Below are 17,584 nucleotides of genomic sequence, written 5' to 3'. Positions count from 1 at the left end.
TGGAGAGAGTACTATGGTACTACTACATGCAATCATATTTTTTGTCATCTCAATTGTGCACAGATTTCATTTACAAGAAGAAACAGTGCCCAAAATGCCTGTACCGGTAGATTAAACTAAGGGTGCAAAAAGGTGACCTTTAGGTGTACCTCTAACCCTCTTTGGTTCAAAGTTTTGTACTACCTTTCAAAATAGGATCCCACTTTAAAAACTTTAAAGAAATAGTACAAAATTTTGAACTAAAGAGAATTGGAGTTGCACCTAAGGGACACCAATTTGCACCCTTAGATTAAACACACACTAGGTCTCCATTACGAGCCATGACTGGCGACCCACGACCTAAACCAAGACTGCAATAAGAAGGTAAAGAACGACTAACGACCTAACAAAGATTGCAACAAGAAGGTAAAGAACCAGGCTGAACGAAATAGGAGGAAAGAAAATACTACTGCAACTGCTACTATCTCATCTATTATTCTTTTTGCTGTTATGATCTGATCTCCTGATCGGTGACAACATGCCAGCACCATGAGCTTTCCCGACCCAAGGCGTGATATTTAACGCCTGATATTCTGATACAAACACATCTGGGTAGAAAGGGGGAAGCATTTCACAGTGACCTCCTAATAATATAATACTAGCGGGTCTGATAGGTGATAAGTTTTGAAAAAATATTGTTCTCATGGAGAACTAAAATCTCCAAGGAAGCTTCTCAATGGTCAAAAACATCAGTAAAAATACGCATGCTGCCATGCTGAAATCAGAAACTTTGGGGCGGGTCTCCAGAGCAGAACGAGCGCATATGCCCAATTGCCTATCCCTCAGCAATGAATCTGCGATAGAAACGGGATGGACTGTAAGATCTCAAAACCAACGAGGGAACAAAGGAATTGTAGCAGCATAGAGCCTAAGTTTCTGAATTTTAAGTACTGAGTTTTGAAATATGGCACATGAAGGAAAAGTTGCCAATTCCTATTAGCACAAAACAAAGGTGTAACTGAATCTATCGGTAGCTCTAGTAAACATAAAGGAAGTTATCTGAGATCCACTCCAGTAAACAGAAACTGTTGGTAACTGGGCAGAAAGACTCATGTAACACAGTAATGCTAGGACATATATCATGATATGTGAATTAGGCAGAGGATGAAAAAATCTTAATTCGTGACCACATAGCTTGAAATAACATTTTGTGCATCTAGCAAGACATTAGTCAACATACATGATAGGATGTTCAGATCTCTGTCTAGTGTCTAGTGGAGTACTGGTATATGAAATATAATGCAATAATGGTAAAATGGCAACAATCTAAGGCTGGCCATATGAGATATTGACCAAAACTGATTGACAATTCGTGACCACATAGCTTGAAATAACATTTTGTGCATCTAGCAAGACATTAGTCAACATACATGATAGGATGTTCAGATCTCTGTCTAGTGTCTAGTGGAGTACGGGTATATGAAATATAATGCAATAATGGTAAAATGGCAACAATCTAAGGCTGGCCATATGAGATATTGACCAAAACTGATTGACAATTACTGCATGTGGAGAGCATAAGAATTACAAATTACTGTGCTGCAACCAACACTCGTTTGGTTCAGTTTTCATCTCAAAACTCAAGCTTAGCTCCAAAGCTCATCTTCCAACGCTAACTAGTGTAGTTCTTCAGGTGGCGATAAGCCAATAACTGTAGTAAGCCAAATTGACTCTAGATACAGAAATACTATGCACATGACTGTCTGCAGTGTTTGGGCATTTGTTTCAAATTCATTTGCACCTTGATACACCTAGGCTGCTCTACTACAAACCAAATGCTACAGTATTTTACCATTTTACCAACGATCAAGTACGGCATTTCATTCAGCACTTAAACAGAGGAACCATATCAATGCAAGGCATATTACCCCTCTGGAAGTCTGGTTGAGGTTCAGAAGTAGACGGCCATCTGAACCCCCTTTTCCACAAACCCGCACTTGGCGTAGTAGGCGCGCAGCTCAGGAGTGCAGTCTAGGATGATCTTGTAGCAGCCGGCGTCCCTGGCGATCTCGACGAGGCGGCGCACGATGCGGAGCCCGAGCCCCCTGCCGCGCGAGGCGGCATCGACCACCACGTCCTCAACGTGGCCCACCTTCAGGAGCGGAGCCACCACTAGGGCGAGCCCGGGCGGCCGCCCTAGGTCCCCTTGGTCGAGCAGTAGAGGATATCCTCAGACCTCAGTTCTCCATGCCGCTCCATGCCGCCGGGAAGGGAGCAAATCGCGGCGGCGCTTGCCAGAAGCGAGGACGACGCTGAAATTTGAGAGGAAGACAGGCAACCGCGTACTGGGCCGGGACTTGGTGGCTCGTGGGCCGAGTATTGGGCTGCGGGACGCTTCAGGCTTCAGCCCAGCGCAGCCTAGGGTTTGCGTGGGGTTTGGTGGCCGCTTGGCCAGCAGCCCAAGCTAGCCACGCGACGCGACCACACCCCCAGCCCCGCCTGCCTGCGCCTGCCGTAGCTCGTCGCCTCGTCATCTGGCCTTTGCGCCCGCCGCCCGGCCGCCCGTCGGCCGTCGCCCCATCCGGCCGTCGCGGCCGTCGCACCATCGCCCCGTCCGACCGTCCGGCCGTCTCGTGCACCGCTGTAGGCTGCCTCGGGCGGCCCTCGGCGGCGGCGCCTCCCGCCGGCCGCGCTCCTGGCCACCTACTGCCTGCCTCGACTGGTGGACGGAGGTGGAGGCAGCCGGGGGGGGGGCGTGGGGCGGCGGCCGGTGGACGGAGGGCGGAGCCGGCCGGCGGCCGGCGCCGTGGGTTGCGGCGGCCCTGCGCTGCTGCGCCGGAACGGCCGGAGGCCTGGAGCGCCGGGCACCGGCGGCCAGCGAGCCTGCACGCGCGCCTTCCGTGGCGCGTTGCACTGTTTCACTGGTACTGTTCCGCCCTAGGTCACTTGTCAGGCTGGCTTCGCCACTGCCCACCTTGCCGCCGCCTCGCAGGAACTTGCGCTCCACGAAGAGGCACCCCGTGGCGCGAATCCGCTGCTCCCGGGCGGTGGTGTCCTCGGCCACTAGGATGACGTGGTCGTCACCTTGCGCAGCGAGCTCGGCGAAGCGCGTGGCGAACTCGGACGCAGTGAGATCCGGGCAGGCGGAGAGCTGGGAGAGGAGGGCTACGAAGCCCGTCTCGTGGTCGGACAGATCTAGGCGACGGATGTGGATGGGATCGTTGGTTTCCCCGGCGGCGGCGGCGGATTCCGGCGAGGTGGACGTCATTTTGGTCCGCGAGCTTGGGTGGGGACAGGGGCAGCCGGGCAGGAGTTTCCCTCCTGCTTGGGAGATGTTCTTTTTTCTGGCTACGCATCGCACGTGCCGTTGGATGTCGTATCGACGATCTGGATTGACTATAGAAGAAAGCAGGGTGTTATTTGACCGTGTTGTTTTTTTTTTGAGAAATTTCAATTTGCTCTATTTAACAAAGTCTGAATAACCTCCTAAACAATAACTTGGTTCAATTTACTCTCTAAACTATGTAATTTAGACATCTTACCCCGTAATACAATTTATCTATTTATTTCTTCATACACAAGCTGAATTTTAGTATCAAATTTTGTAGACTAGTAGTGGACATCACAATGCATAAAAAATTATTATAACTTTTTCATAGTTATTTTTTATTTAATTTTGAACTCCAGTAATTAATTTATTATTAAATATCCTAACCTAACCTATAAAAATGATAAAAAAATTTATGATCAATTTTTCTAAGATGTGCTATGATGTGTACTATCATCTTCTAAAATTTCAGCTTAAGACTCCACCTATGCATGGAGAAATAAAAAAGATAAATTGTATTTGGGGTAATAATTCAAACCAAAGTGCATAGTTTGGGGGTAAAATGGACCAAATAATAGTTTAGGGGGTTAACCAAACTTTGACTATAGTTCAAGTGAGTAATTTAGATTTTTTGTTTTTGTTTTGCCGAGACTCTTAAAAAAATACTTGCATAAAAAAAACAGATGGTGTTAAAATGTAAGTTCCATCTCAAGACACTTGAAATTCAGATCACTTTTTCAAGCATCGGTTCAGCTATGTAGCGCTAGTAGAAAAGAAAAGATGGCGTCCCGGACAAGATACTGATGGGACTATATTCCTAACACTCCAAAAGTCAATCCAAACAAATAATTCTATTGTAAGCAAAACTAGCTCCGAGTGCGACTTTTACTCATTTTTTTAAGCCTGCTTTGCAAATTTATACAGGTTGGAAAACATCCTCAGCAATACGCAACGAAATATGTCGCCATCGCAACTTGCTTTCAAGTCAACGAAGATGGCTAATTTGTTTGTTTCTCCACAATTCATTACTATTGTACTATGAGTTTTGTTCCGGTTGTCTCCTCCATAAAGATTGCACGCATATTAAAGCAGCTAACAATTAATTTTATTTTTCTTCCGCTGGATAATGTTTGGACCCGGCCCTATCTGTGCCCTAATGAGGCCCAGTCAAAGTCCAAAACCCGCTGCCCAGACAAAGGAGTCCGAGAGATCCGTTCTTCTCGTGATTTTTGCAGCGTGGCGGTGGCGGCGGACGGCGACCGGGATGACCTCTATACCGTGTCTGCTGCATCGCCACGCTACCACGGCGCCGTCCATCACCGCCGCACCCGCCTCACCTTGATTCAATTTCGTCAGCAGCTACAGCGTCGCCGCTTTGCCTGCTCCCTCGACTGCGACCATCTCCCCTGCACCCGCCACACTGACCCGAATTCGGCGGCGGCGGCGGGCATCCGCATCAACGGCGAGCAGCTGAGCAGTGGCTGCCCATGACAGGAACCATTGCTTTGGTCACAATATACTTCCGCATCAGCTGTTCGATATGGAGTCCCTACCAGGCCCTCTATGTTCCGATGCTGGCAACCCTTTCTTGGTACCTCCTTGGCAGGCTATCCCCGACGATGTCCCTGGCCTCCCTCCTCTGCACCGACCAACAAGCTTCTGGTGATGGCGTCGTTGTTCGACGCTGGGTCCCTGCCAGAGCACCCGGGTAGGTTTTTCATGAAACTTTGACCAAATGTGTACGCAGTTCACAGTCGATACAATTTCATTTGCACCCAGTTCAAGATCCTGACTATTTCCTTGGGCATAATTTGTTTTATGTTTCTATTTGTAGTATCCTTTATGCCTGCTCAAGTACAGTCGGTTTTAGAGCTTATTGGCATGCCATCTAGTGTAGTTGTTGCATTACTGCTTGCTATTCTTCAGAACAATTTAATCATGCGCGGCTTGAGAACGTGTAGGAGATGTGGACAGAGGCAACGAATTAGCTATCAGGCTGTCGTTGTTTGGTACCACCCTAGAAGTTATTAATTTTTTGAAGCATAATTTACCGTGACTCGTTTCTTTACATGTTCCCAAGACTGGCCAGGAAAGAACAAGGTTCTGCCGTGAACAAGGATATGTCATCAGCGAGATGTTTCTCCTGGATGACTACGTCATCATCGTGCTGAGAAACCTGAAGTGAGCAGCCAGCAAGTCACCTTGCTCATCTTTATTGAAGACTAACTGAGAAATATGAGAAACTTTGATGTTACCTTGCACATCTTTGTTGAAGACTGTAATTAAATTATCTGATAAATACTCCCAGTTCACAGCAACTGAATCCAACGAGTACTTAGTACAAGGTGGTATTTTTTTAGTAAAGAATCCGGATTTTGAAATACAAATGTTACATGTTGAGTTGTCGTTTCAATTTTGAGTGCATGCAAATGCATCCTTGAAATGTGTAAACGGAACAAATGCAGACTTCACAGGAGCATTATCACCCTTTTTGTTTGAAATATAAAATGGGAACAATTTCAGACTTTACTTTCACACATTACAACACACGTCTTCACAAGAGAGATGCTCAAGTAGAGCGCATACGAACATAAGCAAAGGTTCATATCATTGTTTCACCAGTTCACACTTCTGAAGTACCACTTGCGCACATAAACTTCAGAAACTAATACCAAAACCAGCAGTCCCAACAATTTTCTCCTAGTCCATTGAAGCATCTCGAGCACTCCAGCAGGGGCCATGTTTGTAGGTGCAGTGGCTTCACCTCTGATCTGGGTTGCCAGCCCCACAATCTTTAACAGAAGTCTCTCCATACTCTGCCAATACACATTATGAAAAGAAATGTATTGGTTACAGTAAATGCACTTCTTCCTTGTCGTGCCTACGCTTGATGAAACCGAAGAAGCTAGCATCATTGCAAGACTGACGAAACTGCATATTCAAGTTGCCTCTGGTACCAGAAAGGCCATGACATTGACACATATAAAATTAGACACTGCTTCTTCTGAAAACTAGACAACTTAATGACCATACACAACAACTATCAAGATCAGGTTCCTATATCTGTGTTCTCCTCCTTTCAGTTACAACATATTCAAGATCAGGTTCCTATATATGTGTTCCCCTCCTTTGAATTACAACATGAGGTAAATGATCTCGTACCCAACAACAGAAATCCAGAAGCAAAGTCCACACACACGGCACAATACAAAATGTCTTGGTTCTACTATGGTTGTACAAAGAAGTCATGGATTACCCAACCTGCTTTCAAGATAGAAGCCTACAAATTAACCAAGATTTAGCAGCATCACAAAAAAATCAACTTAACATAAAAGATATTCAACTGTACTTACTCCCCACGGATCGGATCAGGGTGATTCGTGAGGGAGTTGCTGTCGTCCCTCCGCACGAAGGGCGCAGCTACCTTGGAATGGTTCGGCTCGTGAAGAGGGCCAGGGCTGAAATCCTGGGGGGGAGGTGGAGCTGTTTTGTACCCGACGAAATTGAATCGGTGAGGGAAGGGGATGCACTTGTGTGACGGAACTGTCAAATTAAAACTCTAAATTAAGTGTAATGGCCGTTATTTAAACACATCGGTGCATTAACTTAATGGCTTAATTTGGCGGTCTTTTCTCAACCCACGGCCCGATCGAAACAACACCGGTAGTCCCACGCGAAGGCGGGCGCAGATGGTACAAGCACGGCAATTACTTAAAAATACGAGAGTAATACCCGATAGAGATATGAAATTTTCCAACTAGGCTCAAATACACTTAAGGCTTACATAATTTACATAACTCAAATAACTTACAACTTTACAATGGAGTAGCAAATTTTCAAACGAAAAAGAACCTAGAACTATACTAGTGTTCTGCCCCTACACCATCGGTCAGACCGGTTAGTCCAACCGGTCAGACCGGTTAGTCCAACCGGTCAGACCGGTCTTCATGGATCCCTCTGAGACTACCGGTCAGACCGGTCCAAACAAAACAGACATGTTGCACTCCCTGCCCACAAGTGTGCAACCCGACAACTCCCTAGTCTAGGGGTCTCGCTCTCATGTCATATGCATGTGCACACATGTAGCAGCCGCGGCAGAGGAGGTGGTGTACGAGGTGGTTGCGGAGCCACCGGAGCCGCTAGAGCAGTCCCAGCAGGAGGAGAGCGTGAGGCCCTGGCCCAAGGCCAAGTTCACCCCAGTTCTGGGCAGCAGACTCAAAGCAAGCCCCGGTGCACAACCTATTAATTTAAATTATGACATATATATATATATATATATATATATATATATATATATTACTTGTGCATTACGTATAGAAATTGGTTGAAACTCTAGTTGCATGATCCATAATTCCAAAACTCTTCTAGGCACTAGTTCATGGACGTAATTGGATGTGTTCTACCAGAGGAAATCGACTAAAACCTCCTAGAAAAAGAGATCGACCTATCCCTAGCTAGAATACCTTGAATGACGCGAAGAACTTGGATCCACTGCCCCCCTGTGTAGGGAATCGTGGAGAAGATGATCCACCACGCTGATTGCAGCCTCCCAAGCCTTGGAATGGATTTAGGGTGAGGGGTTTGGGAGTGAGGGTTTGAGAGGGGGCACGGTGTGAGGGCGAGAGAGAAAGAGAGAACGAGCGTGAGGGAGGTAGAGTGAATCGGTGAGGGAGAGAGAGAGTCAGAAAAATGATGTGCGGTCCAAAACAGTTGAAACTGGTTTAACCGATCAGATCGGTTGCCCCGACCGGTTAGACCGGTCTGGCCCAGACTGTCAAGAACACTTTGGTTTAGTGATTTGTTGCGTGAATTTTAGAACTAATAGTCGTGATTAATTTAATTACAGAGAATTAACACCTGAGGTGTTACAACTTGCCACTTGGGAGGTGTCGGCAGCCGTCGCTCTGGATGCGTGATGCCGCTGCGACGGCCAGCAACAAGGCGGCGCTCGTACCACACCCGCCGTCGGTGGTGGTTGCTGGCGGTGGGCGCAGGCCTCCGGCGGGGCGACACGTCGGTGAGGCAGGGAGGCCGGGGAAGAGGCGGCGCGCCACTGGTGCAGGCACCGGCAAGACAGATGCACGTGCAGAGGATAGAGGTTGAAGATGATCGTGAGAATCGGATGTGCGTACTCAATGGAGCGGGTGAAACAGATCGACAGCTTCGAATTTTGGTCTTGGACTGGGTCTAATTAGGGCGTGGGTAGGGCCGGGCCAAAGCAATACCCACTTGAAAAAAATAATTTTAATTTTCAGCTGCTTTGAGATTCGTACTATTTTTATGGAGAGGACCACCTCTACTCCATAGAAATAGAACTGGCATGTTCCATGTCCTCTAGGTCTCTAGCACACCTCCATTATTTGCCACTAGCACATGGAAGTGAAACTTGACCCAGCAATTAGCCAATTACGTGTGGAAATCGAGAGGTGTATTTCTTGGCTACTGCCTGTATGAAATGGTCGCCGAGAGGACTACGTAGCTAACTACTTCGTACTTGTTTCTTTGTCATGGTACACAAGACTTTTAATTAAGTCCATATTAGTATACGCTTGGGTTGTCAGGCGGCTGCCTATGATTGGCGGATCCACGTATCATGTCTACCATTGCTTGGCCGCGGGAGCAAGACCATCCGTGAGTTCAAATTCCAGTGGACAAGGAATGATGTGCCACGTCATGTATCCATTTGAATTTTCTGAACGGGGATGATGATGGCGTCATGAATATCCGTCGGCGTAGAAAAAAGGATGATTTAGATTCATCGGAATTATTCAGAAAAGTTTGATTCGGTGGTGGCCGTACTATGATACTACTCCTATCCCTCAAAAGAAAAAAAAAATACTATGATGCTCCACAGGTCTCCGATGAGAACGTGAGCCGTAGCAGAAAGTCCTGACCAATGGGTACGGTTGAACTGGGCCAATTGGCTCTGGAAATGTGGGGACCCTTTGAACCGGGGACACTCGTCTTCCTCAGTCGTATCCTCAGGACAGATCGTGTTTACGAGATGCATCCAACATGTAGATTCAGACTCATTAGGAGGCGATCAACACTGTGATTTGGTTTGATGGCCAGAGAACAAAAGCCCAATGGGTGTTCTGACGTGGCACGAGCCTATCCAAGTTGCACCTCCAGTGTATGATGCTGTTGCCTGTTGGTCTGGGTTGCTACGTGGGATTTGAGGCCTCCTCCAAAGGCACTGGAGATTTCGCTAGCAACGTGGAGGAGAAAGGAGGTCAGCACAGTAGCAGTAGATCGCTCGGAACGCGTGTGAGGAGGAGATGCACTGGAGAGTGTTTGCGCTAGATGAGAAGTGAAGCGCTAGCGAGGCTAGTTTTGCACTATTCATTGATTAAAAATATGATTTAGCTAGCGACGTCGCCGGCGGTTGGAGGAGGCCTCGAAGGTCCAGAGCCACTCGAGCTCGGCTAGCGCCCTAGCGCCGGCCGGCGTTGGTGGCATCGGGACAGTACCAATTCAGACTATAGAGATTAAGTCTCATATTTACTGTGTTTTGCTGATGTGACAACATATTTATAGAAGAGAGAGGGAAAGAAATCAAAACTCCAAGTCTTATTTAAACTCTAAATCTTCACACAAATCAAGAATGAATGTGAGAGAGACAAGTGGACCATATAAATCAAAGTAACATACTTTGTATTGGGAAGTACTCCCTCCATCTTGGTAAAAGAAGTCATTTTAGACATCGACACGGTCTCCAAAAACAATTTTAACCATTATCTTTTTATTACAAAAAATTTACAAAATATAGTCAATATATACTTTTATGAAACTACATTTCAAGATGAAGCAATTTACATCGTTTTTATATTTTCAAACTCAACTCAAAAAAATTTATTTATAGTCAAAATTTCAAATGTTTGACTTGAGACAAACTCAAAACGACTTCTTTTACTGATACGAAGGGAGTATAGTTTTTTATAATATAATCTTTGAGGCTTAGACTCTATAACTGCAGTCTGGGACTGACCTCGCGCTCTGCGAATTCCCGGGCCCCAACTCTCCCCCACGCCACACCGCCTGCTAACGTCAGCCAGATTTTAACAAGTTGCCTGGCAAGTGGCAGTGTGACCCGGAGGGCGCGGATTCACCGACCGGGCCGGCGGGGCTTGCTGTACTCCGGCCTGACGCGCGGCCAATCGGCCTTCGTCCCGGTCGGTCAATCCCGCCGAGCCGAGCGCCTCCCGCACCGCACCATCCCGGAACCCGGAAAGCGCCTCCTATTTCTACCGGCCGCCGGCTCGGAGGAGGCCGAGGAATCTGCTGGAGGAGGGAGCCGAGCTTCCGGGTCGCGTCGCGTTGCGCTCGTGGTAGGGCGGCGTGACGGCGCCCCCGCACGGGTCAACAGCGCGAGCTGCCGCCCTGCTAGCTAGATCCTCCGGCCCCCCTCGGTAGATAGAGAGGCGGCGCTCGAGCGGGGGGCATGCTCATGGAGAGCGGGAGGAGGCAGGGCGTGGTGGTGGCGATCGAGTGCGTCGCGGGCGGGTCGCGGGCGGAGGAGTGGGGGCCCGGCAGCAGCGAGGCGGTGCAGACGGGGGACGTCGTGGAGGAGCTGCTCATCGGGGTCGGCGGCCGCGGCGGGCCCGCCGCGCACGCCGCGCCCTTCAAGGGCGGACGCGACGCGCTGCAGAAGCTGCTGCACGCGGCCTACAAGCGCGGGGACACCTCCGTCGAGGTGCGCGTGCGCCGCCACGCGCAGGGCGGCGGCGGCAGCGGGGAGCTGGCGCCGGCGGCGGGCGCGGCCACCGCCGCCAGGATGCAGGCCTGCATCGTGCCGCAGGAGTCCGTCGGCGGCGGCGGCGGCGGCGTGATCGGCCTCGGCCGCAGCGGCCGCCAGTACGTGCTCCGCTCCATCCGCGACCCCAACTACGCCGTCGGCCTCGTCGACCGCATGGAGAGCGAGTGCATCGCCATCAGAGGTACGGTAGCAACACCACGCCACCAGCCACCATCATCCTTGCTAGCTATTACAACCAGTATACTACCAAGCATACATCCTTATCTTCCGCTTCTCCGTGCTGATTGAATTCTAGATATTTTTTGCATCATTTTTTGATCCGCTTTTAGTCCGTACATCAACTTGATTCGGTTTGCGCTAGCCCTTGGAGGAAAAGTAAAAGTCCGCGACGTGGTTTTCGTTACATGCCGGATTGGACTTAGAAAAAAGAAGATAGGTGCGTGCTTGTGCCCTCAGCATGCGGACTTTCGTGCACAAAAAGTTGAGCAAGTAGGCTGGCTTTGATAGGTGACATGTGCTTTATCGTTCCCTAAATTTTGGCGTGTTCACGACTGTGGTTTTGGTTGCTTGGCAGTGTGCGTATAGGCATATGCTTGGATCGGTACAGACTACGACAGTCAGAAATGGTCGCTTCGAGGAGTACAATGCATGATCCGATCGTCGTGTACTCGTGTACATGAATATGTTCAGAATATCCTGGGTCTGGTGGGATAGAGGGGTGCTTAGCATTGTTGCTCTTGTTGTGTTGACTGTTGAGGTCTGCTGGTTTGTTGGGAAGTTTCTAGAGTAGCTTAAGGCCTTGGCCAGCAAAAATTACAATACGGTAGTCTGTATAATAATCCAGATGATGCATACAAGCAATATATACTATGTAATTAAGCATATTCTTTGGAACATTATTAGAAAACAAGATATAGATGACAACAACACACTGCTCTTTACATCTATTTGCGAGCTTGTTGCCGTTGCCAATAAGATGCAGATTATGGTGTAAGTCTAACCCCGGTGATTAGGTTACTGTAAATCATGGTAGTAAGTAGTACACCATAGTAAACATTGCGGATCATAAGATTATTGGTAATAAGTAATATGAAACCTGGGAGGTCCGCATGCAATGTTTTAGCTCCTGTTAGCATATAAAAAAGAAAGTATCCAATTGCTGTAGTCTAGCTCAAGATGCATACTTCCAGGCAACAGACACGGTGATGCACGTTCAATGGAATCAGCATCTAGCCAGATTCATTACTATGCACCACAAACCACTAGCTGATTACTGAATATTCATCTATCATTCTATCTAACTTAAAAAATACTGTCTCGAATTCTTAATGCAACTAGGAGATTCCGTGTTGACTTTTTTCTGATCCCATCATTCATTTTCCCTTCAACCGGAGCTAAAAAAATGCATAATTGCAGAGATAATGGAAAATCATCGATCTGAGTTCCGTAACTCTTCTGCATTTCTTCAGGCTCGAGGAGCTCGAGGGTGGTGTGCGCGCTGAGCAAGGCGCAACTGCAGGACGGCTACGTGTCCTACCGGTGGGAGAAGAAGATGCGGGAGGTGCTACCGATCCCCAACTCCAGCAGCTTCCTCTCCTTGCTCATCCTGCCCACGGCGCTCGACCGCGCCGGCTCCCGCTACAACACCGTCGAGGACACCCTGGCCCGCGCCAACGCCTGGTTGCTCTCGTCCCAGGCCTCCGGCGTGCCCATCGTGTTCTTGAACGTCCAGACCGAGGCCCTCCTAACCAAGGTACTAGTGCGTGGTTGAGATTTTGTTAATGCTGTTGGTTCAAGCTAGATTGTGCAGCTGCTTTTCCGATGATCCGAAGTTCTCTTTTGGTGCAGATCTCCGGCGAGACAGCCTCCGCGACGGTCAACGCTGGCTCACTGGCCGACCTCCCGAACCTCGCCAACGCCAGCCTCTACGGCTTCGAGGACTATCACGGCGTGGACATTGGCGTCGTGAAGGCGGTGCGCGTCTGGTACACGGCCGAGGCTGGAGAGATGCCGGTGGAGATCACTCTCGAGGAGAGCGACGCCAGGCTTGGCTTCGCCATCAGTCGTACTGAAGAGGTAGGCGAACACATCTCGCACGCTATACACATTCTCCCTGCTCTCTAATGCTTGCGCGTCAATGTGCCTGAACTCTCGAGTCTCTTGCGACTTTGAGCAGGGTTTCATCTACGTCTCGTCCGTCATGGAGGACGACGGCGACCTCCAGGTGCCGTCCACGCGGTCGGGGCTCCGGGACCTCTACCGGGAGGCGAAGCGCGCGTCCAAGCTGCTGGTCATCTCGAGGGTGTCGGGCCAAAAGGTCCTGCCGTGGATGGTGTCGACGTCCGGCGCCATCCGGTGCTACGACACCGTCTCCCTCAGCCAGAAGCTGTCCCTGCACCGCCACGCCCTGAAGCCGATCCTTCTTCACGTGATCATGTGGGACGGCAAGTCGGACGCGCCGGCTCGGCCGGTGCGCGAGCCCTGCCCGCTGCCTCTGCCGTCCCCGGCGTTCACCGACTTGCCCCGGCAGGACTCGTTTGCGTACGGCGAGCAGCGGGTGCAGACGGAAGGGGACCCCGGGATCATGAACGAGAGGGACACCGCAGGGGACGCGTCCTTCAGGTTTCATAATTTCTCGCTGCCCAACAACTGGGTCTGATGAAAGCTGCACACGCTTGGATATCCGAATTGGCCGCTGTACATATGTAGATTTCCGTGAGTTTGTGCTCGGAATGAACTGCTTGTGATGTAACTTATTGCTTGAGGTGTAATTTTGATCGATGGAAAGACTTTTCTGTTTCAGAACTACTTTAGACACTAAAGATAATGCGCTAGGACGAGAATAACAGTCTCACAATTGGTTTTCCTGGATGTCATGCCTGATCAGCAAGGTAGATAAACACTGGCGCACTTCATTTGCTAGTTAAACTTTTTTTTTCCTTCATTTTTCACAAGTAATATCAGTACGGTACAGAATAGGGTATCCACTATCTTATGAAGATGAATGATCAATCAATTGTTTGCAGGGACATAACAGGGTGTATTCGGAACAACAGAAGCACACCCCCAGTATAGCGGCATCTGGAAACAAAGAAACAAATGTCAGCTTTGACAATTTAATTTCCCATTCTGATATCTGTTAGTCATAAGACATCCAGGGTTGTCCGCTGCATAGAATCTATAACGCATCCTTTCCTTTCAGGTTAATCACTGAAAGCTCCTGTTCAACATAATCCCCAGCGCATATTGGGGGATACGAGGCAGCATTCGGTGTTTCAGCAAAGTGGCCCAGCGGCTTAAGAATTGCATCTGAAGCAATGTGTGAGAACAACTGTTTTACACAAACAGACAACGGGTGAGTCAATGAGATGGCAAACGCATAAGATTTGACTACCAACAACTTCTCATGAAGTCCTTGATTAAACTATCACAATATGGGAGTCGATGTAACTTACTGTTGACGAAACCCGCCACAAGCTTCTATTTTGCTCCTTCGCTAAGGCTATGGCCTCTAATGTTCTCTTTGTCACCACCACCTCGTGCATTCCAGCCAAACACTCACCACCAGTAAGCCATTCCAGCTGTGCAGAAAGAAACAGACCTAATAAGGGAGTAGTACAATGCTTCTTTTCTTTATTTGACAGCCACATCCAAAGATTCCAGAAACAAGCCCCAGCTTTATCTTGTTTAACACTTATGCGGAAGTATTTGATTTTTCAGAAAAAAATAATCATGTATAATGGTGGGGTTGATTTCTATGATGCCAACATCATGGACTATGAAAAACAAGTCTCATAAGATAGAACATGACAAATATGATACTTCCAAACTGAAAAGGTTGATCCCCAAACAATTCATTAAAAGATGGAAAGCTAACCTGTTTCCCTGATTGAATGAGGAGGCAGCCAACAGGGACCTTCACTTCCATCTTTTTACCATTCCTTAACCAGATGTTCAGGCCTGGAAATCTACTTCGGCCATGTATAGTCAGGAAATTAAGATCATAATGGAACCCAGCGAAAACAGTGCCCTCAGAACCATGACGCTCCAGGTCACTTCCAGTTGGTGCGAGAAGGTGTGGTCCCTAGTGTCCACAATAATAATTGAGCGCAATCAGATTATTGAAGAACATGAATCCCACACTGCATAATTTTGAGGGGAATATGGAGTAGATACTAAACACAATGAAGGGACTTGGGTTTTTTTAAGAGCGTGCAGTTCAAGTAGATTTACAAATTAGAAAAGAATTAGAAAGTGCAGAGAACAACAGTAAAATAATACCTCCTTCATCAAAGAAGTAAATGCATCCTTTGGCAGGCCGAACCCAATTGCAGCCATTTCAGCAACGACCTAAAAAAAGAATATGATACACAACTGAGTTATGTATGATACAGCGGCACCGTAGAGTGTGCATAGAACGCAGAAAACATGGATTTATTCAGAGAAGTTGATAAGCATATATGTACCTCAATTGCAGAAATCATTTTAGAACCCCAGGAATCCATTGTCTCTTTCCACTCAGGCAACCCATCAGGGATAACTGGTTCAGAGTTCAGCTCCTAAGCAAGGATAATTACATCTCAATAACCAGAATAACCAAATTGTCACTTTCGCATCCACGATAAATGGGGCATGCCAATTTCTAGTCTTTGACAGCACACAGAAAAGATCACAAAGGAACCGCAGCCTTAAAGCAAGTATTTTGACATCACACAGAAGATCATAGAGGAATCAGAACCTTGAAGCGGGTATTTGCAGGGCGAGGACCAACTCTCCACATGTACCGCCATTTCGGGTCTGGCCCTTTAGGGGTGGCTGGCTGAGACTCCTCCGGCATACTCCTGATCTTCTCCTGCATGTCTTTGTCAACCAAGCTGCGAGGAACCTCCACCCCTTCTGGTGTCACGCCAACCTTATCAGCAACAGGGACAAATCAGGTTTTTCAGTTTTCACCACATACATTGAGCACAATTTTAGGATGGATCAATATGGTCGTAGGACGGATTGCAGTCATGGAGATCACAACTGGTGGTCTTGATTCACCACAAGCAGTGATGATCCTTGCCAAAAGGGTGAATTTTAAGGTTCAGAGCATTCCGAATTCCCAAAATTCTCATCCCCTGATCCGCATCAAACCGAATGGAGTCTGCCTAGGACACAGAGAACCAACAGTAGGAAGGGGTACCTGGTAGTGGAGGTGGGGGCGTTCCTGGAGGCGCTTGGCCTCCGCGGATCGGGCGAAGTAGCGCTCGACGACGTCGAGGAAGCGGTCGTTGTCGGCGGCGGAGCAGCGCGGGTCCTTCACCAGCAGCGCCCCCGTGTCCCGCAGGCTGGCGCTCACCGTCGCACACAGCGCGCGCACCTCCTCCTCCTCCTCCCCGCCGGCGGCGGCCCCGAGGAACGGCGCGAGATCCACGACGGGGAGGTCCATGGGGCTTGCGGCTGCGCGGCGCGGGGCGGGAGAGGCGAGTTGAAATCGCTATAGCATGGAAATGCAAGGAGGGGATCGAGCACCCGCGCGTCACAGCAGCGGCGGTGATTAAGTGTGGACTGGAGCGGGGAGGAGCAGAGGAACGATGCGTCAAGTAACGGATCGGAGAGGGAGAGTCGGGGCCGGAACGCCAAACCGGGTGCGCACGCGACCGGTTTCACCGTTTGGATAGAGATGCTCGCGATCCGGGTGGGGTGCAGGTAGCAGGTAAGGTAGGGGCATGCTTGTTGACTATTAAAATATGGACATATTAAAATGTGGGTAAATTATAAATTTTGGCACTTTTGAATTACAAAAAGTAACCCACCTAACTATGCATAATCATAACAAACTTAAAAAATAGATAAAGAAATATTATAGGCATGTTTGGTTGGCTACCAAAATGTGGGCATGCCCCGATGATAAGCCTATAAATTTTGGCACATATTTAGTTGGATTTCAAAAAGTAGCACACCTAACTAAGTATTGTTCTCAAGGTTTTGGGAGAAAAAGATTGGTATGCCCATATTTTGACATGTGCTCAATTTAGCATGTTTATAATTTAGTAGCCAACCAAACAGACTCTAGGTCCCTATTGGGCTGCAGCTACCTGCACTGAGCACACACACTAGCCCACGCGATTGAAGGGAGATGTCTATTTACTCACTGTAGTCGCTTTCTGACCTCACATAATTTTTTCCTCGAATAGCAAAAGTATGTTTTTTTTAGATCGAATAGCAAAAGTATGCTGAATCAAAGAGAGAACAACGATAGATTTGTTGCTAAAATTAAACATATTTCTCACTTGAAATAATATATGAGTATGCACTATCGATGGCGCCAATTAACACTATCAAATATCTACTAATAGGTGGTACCAATCCTATTAGTCAATTTCACTGTGCGCCATATAATTTTATCTTGCCAAACGGGCGAAACTATCCATTAGGACAAAACAAATTTAACAGAGTTGCGTGATACGTGAACACTATTCACCTGCGTTTCCCCCCCTCAAATGAATAAAATGCAACCCGAGATGTTGGTAGAGAAA

At 48.2% G+C, this 17,584-nt stretch overlaps 3 protein-coding genes across 3 annotated transcripts; 1 reads left to right on the top strand and 2 right to left on the bottom strand.

The window, feature by feature from the left end:
* Positions 1-443: 443 nt before the first annotated feature.
* Positions 444-3,301, bottom strand: LOC120639870 (probable glucosamine 6-phosphate N-acetyltransferase 2). The gene is made up of 3 exons (XM_039915798.1): positions 2,954-3,301; positions 1,908-2,131; positions 444-833 (listed from the first exon to the last, which is right to left on the bottom strand). Exons 1-2 carry the CDS (start codon positions 3,245-3,247, stop codon positions 1,931-1,933), a joined length of 495 nt encoding a protein of 164 aa, XP_039771732.1. The 5' UTR covers positions 3,248-3,301; the 3' UTR covers positions 444-833; positions 1,908-1,930.
* A 7,107-nt stretch (positions 3,302-10,408) lies between these two features.
* Positions 10,409-13,963, top strand: LOC120639853. The gene is made up of 4 exons (XM_039915787.1): positions 10,409-11,244; positions 12,533-12,816; positions 12,912-13,139; positions 13,240-13,963. Exons 1-4 carry the CDS (start codon positions 10,749-10,751, stop codon positions 13,720-13,722), a joined length of 1,491 nt encoding a protein of 496 aa, XP_039771721.1. The 5' UTR covers positions 10,409-10,748; the 3' UTR covers positions 13,723-13,963.
* Positions 13,964-13,978: 15 nt separating this feature from the next.
* On the bottom strand, positions 13,979-16,694 carry LOC120639862. Its single transcript, XM_039915793.1, has 7 exons — positions 16,249-16,694; positions 15,802-15,975; positions 15,530-15,622; positions 15,345-15,413; positions 14,941-15,147; positions 14,519-14,644; positions 13,979-14,394 (listed from the first exon to the last, which is right to left on the bottom strand). Exons 1-7 carry the CDS (start codon positions 16,492-16,494, stop codon positions 14,242-14,244), a joined length of 1,068 nt encoding a protein of 355 aa, XP_039771727.1. The 5' UTR covers positions 16,495-16,694; the 3' UTR covers positions 13,979-14,241.
* Between the last annotated feature and the right edge of the window lie 890 nt (positions 16,695-17,584).

Source organism: Panicum virgatum, chromosome 1K, assembly GCF_016808335.1.
Source record: "Panicum virgatum strain AP13 chromosome 1K, P.virgatum_v5, whole genome shotgun sequence".
Classification (NCBI taxonomy): Eukaryota; Viridiplantae; Streptophyta; class Magnoliopsida; order Poales; family Poaceae; genus Panicum; species Panicum virgatum.
This window is presented reverse-complemented; position numbering and strand designations above follow the sequence as displayed.